Source organism: Rhinatrema bivittatum, unplaced genomic scaffold, assembly GCF_901001135.1.
Source record: "Rhinatrema bivittatum unplaced genomic scaffold, aRhiBiv1.1, whole genome shotgun sequence".
NCBI classification, from domain to species: Eukaryota; Metazoa; Chordata; class Amphibia; order Gymnophiona; family Rhinatrematidae; genus Rhinatrema; species Rhinatrema bivittatum.
In genome coordinates, this window is record NW_021820313.1 from 529,799 (window position 1) to 544,957 (window position 15,159).

A 15,159-nucleotide genomic window follows, 5' to 3' on the forward strand; every position below is an offset into this window, starting at 1 on the left:
AAAGGTAAAGACGATGAGACAACCACAGATAAACGGTGAGTGAGAGAGAGAGAGATAACACAGAGATATAAAACACCCACACCCAAAGGTAAAGACGATGAGACAACCACAGATAAACAGTGAGTGAGAGAGAGACCACACAGAGGTATAAAACACCCACACGCCATAAAGAGACACACAGACACACATACAAAGGTAAAGACGATGAGACACCACAGATAAAAGGTGAAACGCCTGAGAAAGAGAGAGTCAGGCACTGGAGAAAGGACCGGCAGACACATCCCATGCATGGGAATGAAGAGGAAGACTGGCAGCCCACTGAAGAGATTTATTTACCGACAGCTGGAACAAGAGTCACAATATCAAAGGAAAAACAAACAAACAAAAAAAATAACCTCCAAAATCCCTCTCTCTTCTCTCATGGGTGCCCATTTACCATTAGTAAAAAGAATAAAAAAAAGAGATGATGACTTGGTTAAAAAATCTCCTCGCTGTACACGACCTGGGAGCGTTTGTCACGGTGAGAGCCCTTGCTGCTGTTCTGGACCGCTGCAAAACAAAACAAAAACATAAGATAACGACAGAAAACGCGTCAGGGCAGGATCCGTACGACGGGCACGCGACGCTTGGAGGTCCCCGCACGGCCTACTCTGGGAGGAGGGGAGGCAACGCAGCCAGGGAGATTCTGCTGGGAGCGCAGGCGAGGCCTGGGGGGTGGAGCAGAGAACCAGGGTAACAGATTCAAATCCCACCCCCCCAAATGACACTCCTTGTGACCCTGGGTAAGTTAACTTTATCTCCCGCCGCCTCGGGTACCCACCTGCAGGGGAAGCTCTTTGGGGAAGGGACTTGTTGTATCATAAGTAATCATTTGGGTGGGGGGGAACCCAAAAATCATCAAAGCAAGCTGCACTCTCCTCTTCACCCCGGGCACAGCCTTTCACGCCGCTCCCCCGCCAACTCTCCCCCTTTTATTTTCAGGACGCCGAAGGAGCGCCTGGTTCTGGCGCGCGGGCATCCCGGAAACGCTCCTCCCCCCCCCTCACCACTTCAGCCGGGCCAGTGGCCCTCCCGTGGGATTCTGGCAGAACCGCGGTTCTCTGCTGCTCCTCCGGGCTCGCCCTTTGACCGGAACCGGCCCCCCCCTCCCGGGCCAAGGCACCATGTATTCGAGTTTTTCATTCATTCATACATTCGTCCGTTCAGACCCCTCACTCACCCAGGGGGATCCTGCCAAAGTTTAAAACCTTCGCCTCCAGCACCATCGGCGCTGGGACGGTCCTCCGGGCTCAGAAGGCTGCTCTCCCCCCACCCCACCCCCCCCCGATGCTTAAAGCCCACGCTGACAAGCCTGCAGCACCGGAGCGGAGGGAACAGGGGCTCCCGGTCCTGCGGGGAGGGATTCTACCACCCCCTCCCCACTCCCCCGTCAGCAGCTTACCTGTCACGTACGAAAAATGACAGGGGAGGGAAAAAAAAGAGGTAGAAACTCCGTGGCACTCGCATTCCATCAGAATCTGGAAAAAGCGTGGCCAATCCAGCCACCCTCCCTCCCTCCCTCGGGCAGAGATTTAGAACGAGCTCACGGGCTCCTCTCCAAGGCGCAGCTTGGGACAGCGCGACCAGGTGAGAGGAGCCATCTCCATTAAGCTCGCTTGCCACAGAGGGCAGGGCTAACCGGCCTCTCCTCCTCAGGGCATCTCTTAAGCACCCTCTCGCACGTGTCCCGTCCGGGCCCCCATCGCCTTTAAGCTCCGTCGAGCCGCTCGCGGACGCGCCTCTTCTGAAGATCGAGCGGAGCTCTCGATGCCCGGAACGCCCTCCCGGAAGGAGATGCCTGGCTTTTCTAGCTTGTCTTTCTTTTCGAGTAATAAAAGCGCACACTAATTATACTAAGAAGACAGTCTACCTGCCACATCTGAAGTGGAGCGGCCTGGCAGCCAGAACCACGGATTCAGGGCTCCGTTTATGCGCTGGCACTAACGATACCACCTCGTCTGGGGGTTACTGCTTAAACAGAACATTAAAAACAACAACAACAACAAAAAAAAACCCCCGTACAAAAGAGCAAGACGGAGCAAATAAAAATGTACTAAAACCAGAGCGTGGATACAGTCGCTGACACGGCCGTGCGATTCAGTAACCGAAATCTGGAACGAATTAAATGCTGGCATAAACGTGCTAAAACGGACGACTCTAGAAAGAGTTTAAGGATAGGTTCGCGTTGGGGCAGAACCACGTAAAACAAAAAAAACCCAAAAAATATTCGTCTCCCAGGGAAGAGATCGTTAGAACAAAAGGCCGTTTCCGAAATTCTGAGGGATTGCTCTGTGGTGGTGGAAGGAGCCTCTAGCAAACCAAGAGGGAGGGAACATTTTGGCATCCTCCCCCCCCCCCCCCCCCCGGGAGCGACGTCACACCAAACCACGCCAACGTGGCCGCGTGGGGAAAAGGTTTAATCACGGTGCGATGCTACCGCGACTCTGGGAAACCGGAAGCGCCCGCACGGTCCGCGCCTGGTTCCAGTCTCATCTTTCTGATGGGTTCCAGTAGGTCGGATACAACCCCCCCCCCCCCCCCCGAACTTCCAAATGGCTCCCACCAAAAAAAAAAAAAAAAGAGAGTCATCGCTCTCGGCCACGTTTATTGAAGGTTTATCCCAGCCCGACGTGCGACTCGCTGCCGGGTTCAGGTTGACGCTAAAGGCTGCACGCGGTCGCCGCCGATTACCATCTACCTCAAGTCGATTAAAAGCAACAGGTGGCGTCTCACTGAAAGCATCAGTAAGGCATTGCGAAAACCCGCCGGCCTGATAGAGAAGCTTTAGATCTCCCGGCCGCCGTTTGCAAGCCGAGCCCACAGCTCGCTCCCATCAAGGCCGGCAGAGTCGAGAGACGGGTGGGGCTCGCGGCGGCAGGGCCTGTATTTTGAGAACCCCAACTGCCCCACGTTTCCACAACGAATATGCACGAGACAGATCAACGTGCGCTGCCGACTGCCGTAGGCAAATGATGCTTTATGGGTGTTCACCGCGCTGGTCCTGAAAACCAGGCCTGCTTGTGGCTTCTTTGGGGACCGGAGTTGGCCACCCCCTGCACTACAGAGTTAGAAATCATCTTCTCTCCTCCAGTTACTCAGGGACGACAGAGGCTGAGGCCTTCGCTCCTATGACGAACCTCTCCTGTCACATCTTTCTAGGCTTCCGGGTAACCATCCCTTTCCACATACCTAGAGACCCCCAGACCGACTTCCCCGTGGCGACCTCCAGCATAGGCTGCTTCCGGGCGATGCTGACTTTGATCTGTACGTCCTCCACCGCCGAACCGTTCAGCTGCACACGTGGGACACAGACACAGGGACAGCATTAGTGCCACAAGAGGATCAGACATTTTCCCTTTAATATCTGCTTTGAAGTGTCGAAAACCAGAACATAAAAAAAATAAAATATAAAGGAAAATGGTGTTAACTCGTGTATGGGAGGGATAATGAAAAGAGGGGGAGTTTTATCCTTAATATAAAGTGATAGGGTGTGACTCGTGTATGAGGGACAGCGAGGGGAGGGGGAGTTTTATCCTTAATATAAAGTGATAGGGTGTAACTCATGTATGAGGGACAGTGAGGGGAGGGGGAGTTTTATCCTTAATATAAAGTGATAGGGTGTAACTCATGTATGAGGGACAGTGAGGGGAGGGGGAGTTTCATCCTTAATATAAAGTGATAAGGTGTGACTCGTGTATGAGGGACAGTGAGGGGAGGGGGAGTTTTATCCTTAATATAAAGTGATAGGGTGTAACTTGTGTATAGGGGACAGTGAGGGGAGGGGGAGTTTTATCCTTAATATAAAGTGATAGGGTGTAACCTGTTTATGAGGGACAGTGAGGGGAGGGGGAGTTTCATCCTTAATATAAAGTGATAAGGTGTGACTCGTGTATGAGGGACAGTGAGAGGAGGGGGCGTTGTATCCTTAATATAAAGTGATAGGGTGTGACTCGTGTATGAGAGACAGTGAGGGGAGGGGGAGTTTTATCCTTAATATAAAGTGATAGGGTGTGACTCGTGTATGAGGGACAGCGAGGGGAGGGGGAGTTTTATCCTTAATATAAAGTGATAGGGTGTGACTCGTGTATGAGGGACAGTGAGGGGAGGGGGAGTTTTATCCTTAATATAAAGTGATAGGGTGTGACTCGTGTATGAGGGACAGCGAGGGGCCTGGGTGTTTTATCCTTAATATAAAGTGATAGGGTGTGACTCGTGTATGAGGGACAGCGAGGGGCCTGGGTGTTTTATCCTTAATATAAAGTGATAGGGTGTGACTCGTGTATGAGGGACAGCGAGGGGAGGGGATGCTTTATCCTTAATATAAAGTGATAGGGTGTGACTCGTGTATGAGGGACAGTGAGGGGAGGGGGAGTTTTATCCTTAATATAAAGTGATAGGGTGTGACTCGTGTATGAGGGACAGCGAGGGGAGGGGATGCTTTATCCTTAATATAAAGTGATAGGGTGTGACTCGTGTATGAGGGACAGCGAGGGGAGGGGATGCTTTATCCTTAATATAAAGTGATAGGGTGTGACTCGTGTATGAGGGACAGCGAGGGGAGGGGATGCTTTATCCTTAATATAAAGTGATAGGGTGTGACTCGTGTATGAGGGACAGCGAGGGGAGGGGGAGTTTTATCCTTAATATACAGTGATAGGGTGTGACTCGTGTATGAGGGACAGCGAGGGGAGGGGATGCTTTATCCTTAATATAAAGTGATAGGGTGTGACTCGTGTATGAGGGACAGCGAGGGGAGGGGATGCTTTATCCTTAATATAAAGTGATAGGGTGTGACTCGTGTATGAGGGACAGCGAGGGGAGGGGATGCTTTATCCTTAATATAAAGTGATAGGGTGTGACTCATGTATGTGGGACAGTGAGGGGGAGTTTTATCCTTAATATAAAGTGATAGGGTGTGACTCGTGTATGAGGGACAGTGAGGGGAGGGAATGTTTTATCCTTAATATAAAGTGATAGGGTGTGACTCATGTATGTGGGACAGTGAGGGGAGGGGATGCTTTATCCTTAATATAAAGTGATAGGGTGTGACTCGTGTATGAGGGACAGTGAGGGGAGGGGATGCTTTATCCTTAATATAAAGTGATAGGGTGTGACTCGTGTATGAGGGACAGCGAGGGGCCTGGGTGTTTTATCCTTAATATAAAGTGATAGGGTGTGACTCGTGTATGAGGGACAGCGAGGGGAGGGGATGCTTTATCCTTAATATAAAGTGATAGGGTGTGACTCGTGTATGAGGGACAGCGAGGGGAGGGGATGCTTTATCCTTAATATAAAGTGATAGGGTGTGACTCATGTATGTGGGACAGTGAGGGGGAGTTTTATCCTTAATATAAAGTGATAGGGTGTGACTCGTGTATGAGGGACAGTGAGGGGAGGGAATGTTTTATCCTTAATATAAAGTGATAGGGTGTGACTCATGTATGTGGGACAGTGAGGGGAGGGGATGCTTTATCCTTAATATAAAGTGATAGGGTGTAACTCGTGTATGAGGGACAGTGAGGGGAGGGGATGCTTTATCCTTAATATAAAGTGATAGGGTGTGACTCGTGTATGTGGGACAGTGAGGGGAGGGGAGTTTTATCCTTAATATAAAGTGATAGGGTGTGACTCGTGTATGTGGGACAGTGAAGGGAGGGAATGTTTTATCCTTAATATAAAGTGATAGGGTGTGACTCGTGTATGAGGGACAGTGAGGGGAGGGGGAGTTTTATCCTTAATATAAAGTGATAGGGTGTGACTCGTGTATGTGGGACAGTGAGGGGAGGGGGAGTTTTATCCTTAATATAAAGTGATAGGGTGTGACTCGTGTATGAGGGACAGTGAGGGGAGGGAATGTTTTATCCTTAATATAAAGTGATAGGGTGTGACTCATGTATGTGGGACAGTGAGGGGAGGGGATGCTTTATCCTTAATATAAAGTGATAGGGTGTAACTCGTGTATGAGGGACAGTGAGGGGAGGGGATGCTTTATCCTTAATATAAAGTGATAGGGTGTGACTCGTGTATGAGGGACAGTGAGGGAGGGGGAGTTTTATCCTTAATATAAAGTGATAGGGTGTGACTCGTGTATGTGGGACAGTGAAGGGAGGGGGAGTTTTATCCTTAATATAAAGTGATAGGGTGTGACTCGTGTATGAGGGGAGGGGGAGTTTTATCCTTAATATAAAGTGATAGGGTGTGACTCGTGTATGAGGGACAGTGAGGGGAGGGGATGCTTTATCCTTAATATAAAGTGATAGGGTGTGACTCGTGTATGAGGGACAGTGAGGGGAGGGGATGCTTTATCCTTAATATAAAGTGATAGGGTGTGACTCGTATACTGGGGACAGTAGTGGGGAGGGGATCTCAGTTTGCAGGGGACGGTCCCTGTCACTCCCTCTTCCCCCTCTCACCTCTGTGATGGCCTGATCCGCCGACTCGATGGTCTCGAAAGTGACGAAAGCACAGCTGGAAGGAAGAAGGCGAGATAATGTGAATAAACTCCAGGCTTCGTTTTCACGCGGTGCCCGGTGTCGTACACGCCTCAGCCGTGGCCACAAAGCCGGGACAGGTCCTCTGAAAACGAGCCAGTTAAACGTAACCTAGCCTTACTGGAAAGCCCTCTGGATCCCCTGGGAGAGGGCGGAGGGAACTTCACGCAGAGGGTGGTGGGAAGCACCGTGCTCTCTGCCTCCGGAGGCAGTCACAACAAACACCATCCAGGGAAAACCAGATTAACTTCTGAAGGGTAAAGGAGACCAGGGGGACCACAACGGCGAAGGCAGACGCACGGAGAATTGTCGATCCGGAGAGCTAAGCCGGCTGCCAGATTTGTGGAGCGGGATGCGCTCCGGGGATAGGGAAATATCTGCAGCACCTGAACGAAATCCGCTTTGAAGGATTGAAAAGCGGAATAGAAATAAAGATAACAAATTAAAATATATATATTTTTTTTTTTTTACTGCATCACCGACTGCGGACGTGCAGTCTGTTTTCTTGGCCCTCGCCTGGATTATGGGGAGCAGAGGGAGGCTTTGCGCCATCGCTCCGTTTTCCCCTTCCGCTGCCCCTCCCCCAGTCCCTTACTTGCGCGGATTATCCATGGCAAGGTCAATAATTTTCCCAAAGTTGCCGAAGGCGTTCCGGAGCATGGACTGCGTCATTCCCACGCCGTTCACGTATACCGTGTTCCCCTTCCGGGGTGCCCAGCAGTCTGGGAAGGAATCGGATCCTAAGAGGAAAGAGAGAAGGAAAGCTCCAATCCCACTCCTGCCACCAACGCACGCAGATCGAGCCTCTTAATTAATTTGGTTTCATCAGGCATAAAAGCAGAAGGTACTTACTCCGAAAAGACCCTTCTCGGTCCCTCTCTCGGTCTCTCTCTCTGTCCCTATCCCTGTCACGGTCTCTGTCCCGGTCTCTCTCACGCTCGTGCTCTCGGTCCCTCCCACGCTCCCGCTCCGTGCCCCGGTCATAGGAATCCCGTTCATGGCTCCTCAGGCTGTCCCTATCCAGGTCTTTCTCTGCGTGCCGGGCCTCCTCCGGCTCTTTCTCTGCCTCCCGGAAGCGGTCGCTGGAGCTCACGAAGCTGGAAGGGGAGGAGAGAAGAGGGCAGAGGAGGGGGGAAGAGAGAGACACACACACACGGAGATGAGGCAAGCATAGTGAAAAGACCTCAGAATTTGGAGCGGAACTGTAAGGGATTTTACAGAGCAGAGACGCCATTGATATTACCAACCCCAATACAGCCGAATAAACCAAAGCTATACGGACGTGCCCAAGATCACAGCGGGTGGCAGTCGTATCCCAGAAGTTCTCCCGCCTCCGTACTATCCCCTCCTCTTTAATCCAGGCAGGTGGGGGGGGGGGGGGGAGAAAGGGACTCACCTTTCGTAAAGAGATTTCCTCTGGGGACGCCTGGAGGACTGCGAGAGAGAGAGAGAGAGAGGGGTTAACGATCCATGAAGCAGCAAAACTCACAGGCGCTTTTTGAGCCCGCGCGGCTCAGGTTAGAATCGTCAACAGGGGAAACAACCCGGGTGCAGAGTGCAGCTGGGGGGGGGGGGGGGGGGGGGGGGGCGGGGGACAGCACGCGTGTGGTGGAGAACGAGCGGGAAGCCCCCTCTCCCCCACAGGCAGGGGCGCTTCTGAAAGCGGCTAAAGGTCCGCGTGCTGGACAAGCCCGCGCAGGCTTTCGGCAGGATTGGAGGGCGGCCCATCCGATTATTACATTTATAGTCGGACAAAACGAGGCACAGTCCCCATGGATTGCCTAGGGGGAGGGGTCCCTCCTGGGTGGAATCAACAGGCCTCCCAAAATATCTACAGGCGGCCTCCCGCCCGGACGCGAGCGGCGTCTCTCTGCTGGTGAAGGGGGGGCTCTACCCACCTCCGATGTCTCCTCTTCGGTGGACGTGCTGCGCTGGAAGGGCTGGAAGGTGGGAGCCGGCCCCTTCTCCGGGTCCTGGGGGGGGGGGGAGAGACAGACAGTCAGAACGGGGGTACACGTGCAGAGCCAGCGCAGAGAGGAAGAGACACCCCCCCGCCCCCCCCCCCGGGTGGAGAGAGATTACAAAACGCACGAGCTCGCCGTCTCAAGTCCGGGCAGGGAAACACGGGGGAACAATGGCGGCCGCGTTAAGATTCTCCCTCTCTGGGTTTTCTGCTGCTTTCCCGCCCCCGCCCCCATGTCTTTTACCCCCACCTCCAGACCCTTCTACCACCGGCCTCCATATCTACCCCACGCGGGTCCAAACGTTGCTACGGCGCCGGCCCCCGCGGCCGGGTTGTTCCAGGGCCTTGTCGTTTTCTTTGATTCTTGCAAGGTCCAAGGGTTAACCCGACACTCGGGAGCCCTCCTCCCGTGTCCCAGCGCCGTTCTGTAAAGATTTTAAACCATCCAGCCCCAGTGAAATCAGGGATCTTAGCCAGGACCCCCCCGCAGGCCTCCCTGGCCTTCCCTGCTGCAGCTCCGCCACGTGGACAGACCGAGGTTCAATTCCCGGCTTGGGTCTTCTGTTTTCCCGGCTGGGGACGCCACGGAGGAGGGGATAGAGGTGGAGGGCGGGGGTGGGGGGAGGCCAGATTCCGGGCCCGGGTCTTGCACGGTAACAGAAAGGAGCCGCAATGCATGGACCCCCGCCCCGGGCCATCACGGCAGTGACCGGACTAGAGTAAGCGGGGAGGGGGGGAGGAGCCAGGTTCCCGGCTGAACTGGAAGTGCAAACGAGCGGCAGGAAACAGGCAGGTCCCAAGGAAGAACTCAAATATACCTGTGACCTCCTGGGAGCCCGTGAGCTCTGATCTGGCCCGGCTGGAGTTCCTGAAACCCGTAACCCGCCAGTGCCAACCCGGTTACCTCCGTGGCTGTGGGCATCGTTAGGGCTGCACTTCCATCCCTCGCCCTTTGCTTTCATCCTTCTCTCCTCTCCCCCCTCTCGCGGCGTGCCAACCTCCCAACCCAGTCCCCATCGTCGTGGCCAGACGAGACGGCAGACAAGGATCGTTCAGGGCCATCTGATCTGCCCAGCTCCACAGCTGGCACATCAGGAATCCCCCCGGGGGGACGGGGACGGACAGGGGACGGACAGGGAACATGCACTGTTATAGGCCCCTCTTACCGTATAAGAGCATCACCGTGTGCAGGTCTATCTGCCAAAGGCCGTCACCACGTAGAGCTCGGGCCAAACACGAAAGGGGGCTACGTTATTACGTAATAAGGAGATCCCTCCAAGTGCATCTATTACATCCCATGTTACAGGCAGCCCTCGAACTGCGCGGGCTGAGATTCTCCGAGGGAGTCCCCGTGGCGAGGGGAGCCAGTTCTCAGCACCGCCGCGGGGGTGGGCAGACGACCTCCGCTGCCCTCCCTCCCACTCGCCGTTACCTTGAGCTTCCCCTCCAGGGTGCGAGAACGCTTGAAGCCACAGTTCTTGTTCTCCGCCTTGATGGCGCTGATGGCTCCGCTCTTCACCAGCATCTTAGCCTGCTCCGTGGCCGTGGCCGTGTCCACCACCGGCTGGTCCGAGAGAGCTGTCCGGAGAGAAAGCGGGGGGGAGGTGTCAGGAGGGGCTCTCAGTGCCGGAGGCCAAACGCTTTCTTTTAATCCTCCCTTGATAAGGGAGGATCCTGGTCTCAGTAATGTATCAATGGGAACACCAGAAGCCCTCTTACCAGCGTAAGAGCGTCACCTTACTTCCCTTCTGTTTCTGTAGGAGTACTCAGCATTTTTTTGTGGGGTTTTTTTTCCCCACAAAAGAGTCCCCCCCCCACGAGGAGCTCGTAAGGACCATGGACACTCACACGCAGAGCTTTACTGCCTCGGCCAGCACTTACATCTCTTGATTCCTCCTTGAGTCGTCTGGCTGGTGGAGCTTTGCTTCTTCAAGGCCATTAAAGCCTTTTTCTAAAATGAAAAAAACCCCCCACACACAGACATAATCGAAGGCTTTTATTGTAGCCAGGCCTCTCTCACCCCCCCCCCCCCCCCCCCCCCCCCCCCCAATCTACGGTCCTATAAATCTCCTTCCTCCCAGCGCATCTCTAAAGTCAATGATGTGGCACATCAGAGGAAAGGGAAGCCTGGGGGACTGAGTCCAAGCCCAAGCCAAGGCCCAAACAGAGGGAGATATTTAGGGAGACGGCAGGTGAGAAGGGAGCATCAGCCTGGCTAGCTCGGGTGGCAGAGCATGGATTCATGCCTCACGCTGGGTGACCCACGTTGCCTTGGGGCGTGCCCTCGCCACCTGATCGAAGGCGCCCAATTTACAGCTCCCGCTGCTCTTTATTAGATGTTCTGGTTTCTAAACTGAAGTATGGTTTCCGATTACATTCCTAATACATATCTTTTAAGCCTGGCAGAGTCTACCAAGAGAGGAAGCAGCAACCCACACTTGAAACTTATGACAGTATTCACGTATCTCAGATGGATACAGAGGGCAGACAACCGCCCACCCCTTCCTCAAGAGCTGAGGCAAAGGGGAGAGGCGGTAAGGAGAAAGGAAGAGATGGAGAAAGGAAGCACGAGTCTGTGACACTGCAAGTTATGGAGTCACTGGTGGGAGCCAGCAGGCTGCAACGCCCCAGAAACCAACAAGAGCCGATGCTGGCAGGTTGGTGGTGGCCAAGAACCTTCCGGGAAGGACAGACGTTAGGGCAACAACCTCGCTGGTTTTGATAGCTCTTTAGATTACTAGAAGAAGCTTGGTAGTAAAACAAGCGAGGATGGGGAGCAGGCGTTGGATTACATATGGAAACTTGCATACTTTTTCCCGGGATGGTAGAAAACTGATACGGCGTGGTACCCCACAAGCCCTCGGCTTAACCTTAGCAGTGTGGACCAGAATAAGTGGACAGACTGGATGGGTCGGGTCACGTGGTCTTTACGCCCCCCTAGGTCTACTGGAGGCAGACCCTTCCCCCATCATTGAGCTAGCAGCAAAACACCTTAACACCGGAAAACCATCCATCCGGTTGGGAGATTTCAACCTTCACGTGGATGTCCACCCGCGCTCTACCAACTGCGAAACACTACTCTCCTCCCTCAGCAATATGGGTTTTAGACAAATATTCAACGAGCCCACCCACAAGGCAGGTCATTCCTTAGACCTTATCTTCATAAATGAAGGAATATCACCCCACACCATCCCAACTTGTATACCGGTACCGTGGTCGGACCACCGAATCATCTCTGCTACGCTTGAGATCAAGGAGCACCCCCCTCAAACAACACATTCAATTACTATATCAGTTAGGAAACCTTGCACAGGAGATCGGCTAAGCGCACATCTTACTACAGAACTAGTGCATCTGGACCTATCAGACGCCAACTCTGCCACAACATCATGGATCAACATCACCAACAAGGTTGCAGATCAAGCCTGCCCCATAATGACAAAATCCCTCAATCCTGACAAAGATAACAGAAAACCTTGGTTCACGGCTGAGCTGAAGTCGCGCAAACAGGAGCTCGGGGGTAAGGAACCCAAATGGCGAAAAAGCCCATCTACAACAACCCTCCTCTCCTATAAAGCATGCCTAAACTCATATAGAAACGACATCAACAAAACCAAGAAAGAATTCTTTTCCAAAAAGATACACCACTTCATCTTTGATTCAAGAGCTCTGTTCTCCTATGCATCTGCACTCACCAAACCAACTACACCCATCATACCGGATGAACAAGCCTCTAACAAAGCGAATGAACTGGCAGTCTTCTTTGACAAAAAAATCTCCACACTCGTCGCCCCCCTAAAAGGGCCATCGCCTCTGCCAAATGACTCAATCATCTCCAGCTCTCAATCAGTGCATACAACCCCAGCGGCTCGCGATACCTTCGAGCTAACATCCTCCCTAGAAATTGAGAACATCCTCAAGAAAATAAAACCATCGTCCCATCCTTTAGATCACATTCCATCCAATCTGTTGAACTCCATCCCCAATATCATAGCCAAACCCGTCGCAGACATCATTAACTGCTCGCTCGCGCAAGGCCATGCTCAAGCCTCTCCTCAAAAAACCCAACCTTTCCACTGCAGACCCAGCCAACTTCAGACCCATAGCAAATCTTCCGATGATCGCCAAAATTATGGAGAAAATTGTAAACAGACAACTTTCAGAATACTTAGACGAAAACAACATCCTCACCACAAACCAATTCGGTTTCCGCAAGACACGGAATACCGAATCACTATTAGCCTCACTGACTGACACCATTCTCTTGAACCTGGAAAAAGGTAAACCTTGCCTCCTCGCACTTCTGGATCTCTCCTCAGCGTTTGACACCGTAAACCACTTGTGCCTCCTACAGCGTCTGGTCGACATTGGCATCACAGGATCAGCGCTAAACTGGTTCAAATTGTTTCTAGAAAACAGGTTTTACAAGGTAAAAATTAACAACAAAGAATCTCACCCCATTGAATCAAAGATGGGGGTACCACAAGGATCATCCCTATCACCCACTCTTTTTAATATCTATCTTCTGCCTCTTTGTAATCTCCTAACCAAACTCAAGCTAATACACTTCCTATACGTGGGTGACATACAAATACTCATCCCTATAGCGGAATCTCTACACAAAACTATGTCATACTGGAACAACTGCCTCACAGCAATAAACAATCTACTTGACAGCCTCAACCTGGTTCTAAACACTAACAAAACTGAAATCCTCCTTATAGCGCCTGACAATTATGTCCCACCTTCAACGGCTAGCCAGTCTCCTGTCACATACAAAGACCTCACCTCGCCACAAGTAAGAGACCTTGGTGTACTCCTAGATAACAGGCTCAACCTCAACAAGTTCGTAAATAACACCACAAAAGAATGCTTTTTTAAATTGCAAGTATTAAAAAAATTAAAACCCCTGCTGCTCTACAGAGACTTCCGCCTAGTTCTCCAAACCATTATACTCCCGAAACTGGACTACTGCAACTCACTCCTTCTGGGCCTTCCCGCTAGTACCACCAAACCACTTCAGATGGTCCTGAACGCTACGGCCAGAATTCTCACAAACACCAAAAAAAGGGACCATATCACCCCCATCCTCCAACACCTACATTGGCTACCTATCAAATTCAGAATACAATTTAAAACCATACACAAGGCCCTACATAATATCTCTCCTCTCAACTTAACGTTTCAACTTCAGCTACACATCTCCAAGAGACCAACCAGAAGGGCCTACAAGAACATGCTAGTCAATCAGCCGGCAAAAACCTCCTTGAGGAAACGCGCACTATCCACAGCCGGCCCAGCACTCTGGAATGCGCTCCCTCCTGACCTCCGCAGTGAACCGTGCCACATTACATTCAAGAAGAAGCTTAAGACTTGGTTTTTTGCACAAGCTTTCTGGGAGATTTTATTTATTTATTTATTTATAGATTCTTTTATACCGCGGTACGTATAGACATACATCACCTCTGTTTACAGTGAAACAATAAATTAGCAACAGGCTTTACAGTAACAGTTTAAAAAACAGTAAAACATTTAACAGCAACAGGCTTTACAGAAACAAGGGTTTTAAAGATAAGATCTAAGAGCCGGAAGAATATCACACATAAATTGTCTTGGATCTACCATCACCTACTGTACATAGGTTGTTGATCAGTTCGTGATCACAATTTAACTAATCATGTTTATTCTCTGTTACCTTTTATTTGTTTTTATTATGCTATTTGTTTACTCTCAGTTTATTTGTATTTGATAATTGATTTTGTTTTTGTTATTGTTTCTATGTTTCAATGTAAACCTCTTTCCAGGAGTCAGTTAGTTACTTGTAAACCGGTGTGATATGTATATTATACAGGAACATCGGGATTTATAAATAAATAAATACATAAATCTGCCATCATACACTATGTTGGACTTAAGAGGTACCTACGAGGTGTCTCTCTTCGGCTGCTCGAGCCAAAGTTATGCTTCGGGATGGAGCACGAGGGGCAGCACAGCCACACCTCGCTTACCTGACATTGCCAGGGCCTGGGCCGTGCATTCAGACAGCTGAATGCTCGGGGGAGAAAGTGATAAAGGGACCGAGGCAGAGGACAGAATTTATACCTTCTTTTTCAGCTTGGCATACTTTTTCTGCAGCATCTCCTCCTCCTCCGTGAGGCTGGCGGGGTACACAACCATCTTCTTCTACTCTCTTTGGAGGGGAAAATATGAAAGAAAGATCTGTAGCAGAATCACACAACAAGCGATAAAAGGGGTGGGGGGGGGGAAGGAGGTCAATTCCTGGGGGGGGGGGGGGGGGGAGGAGGTCCCTTCCTGGGAGAGCTGAGGAGCCTGAACACGGGGAGAGGTAAAGAGAACAAGCGGGGGGGAAATCTTCCTGGCTAGAAATGACGGGAGGGAGGTCCCTTCCCCGGAGAGCTCAAGGGGCTGAGCGAGGGGAATGCGCGGCGACTGCTAAAAGCCGCGCACAGCGGGGAGAATCCACGAGAAGAGCGCATCCCGAGCCAACGGGTGCCCGTACTTCCTCCTCCCCGCCACCGGGCAAATAATCCAGGGGGGGGGGGAACCGCCGGAGGAGGCGCGCCGATGACGTCTGCCGACTTCCCAGCGTCGCTCCGCGGGGCGCGGCTGATGACGTTGCCCCATTCCCTTTATATCTGAACGCTT

At 51.8% G+C, this 15,159-nt stretch overlaps 1 protein-coding gene across 2 annotated transcripts; it reads right to left on the minus strand.

The window, feature by feature from the left end:
• Nucleotides 1-312: 312 nt before the first annotated feature.
• Nucleotides 313-15,105, minus strand: NELFE (negative elongation factor complex member E). Of its 2 annotated transcripts, XM_029585884.1 has the most exons (11): nt 15,014-15,105; nt 14,596-14,683; nt 10,375-10,444; nt 9,926-10,071; nt 8,429-8,503; nt 7,927-7,964; nt 7,383-7,627; nt 7,126-7,270; nt 6,453-6,507; nt 3,229-3,331; nt 313-549 (listed from the first exon to the last, which is right to left on the minus strand). In XM_029585884.1, the coding sequence occupies exons 2-11, from the start codon at nt 14,668-14,670 to the stop codon at nt 476-478; spliced, it is 1,026 nt and encodes a 341-aa protein (XP_029441744.1). In that variant the 5' UTR covers nt 14,671-14,683; nt 15,014-15,105; the 3' UTR covers nt 313-475. The 2 variants fall into 2 exon arrangements, with proteins under 2 accessions (XP_029441744.1, XP_029441743.1); XM_029585883.1 differs by having other exon boundaries at nt 14,596-15,093.
• Between the last annotated feature and the right edge of the window lie 54 nt (nt 15,106-15,159).

Coding starts and splice junctions, on each gene's coding strand:
- NELFE (XM_029585884.1), bottom strand. CDS start 14,670: ATGGTTGTGTACCCCGCCAGCCTCACGGAGGAGGAGGAGATGCTGCAG. Junction 10,445..14,595: donor ATGCCAAGCTGAAAAAGAAG/GTATAAATTCTG, acceptor TTTTCATTTTAG/AAAAAGGCTTTAATGGCCTT. Junction 7,965..8,428: donor CCGAAGAGGAGACATCGGAG/GTGGGTAGAGCC, acceptor TCTCTCTCGCAG/TCCTCCAGGCGTCCCCAGAG.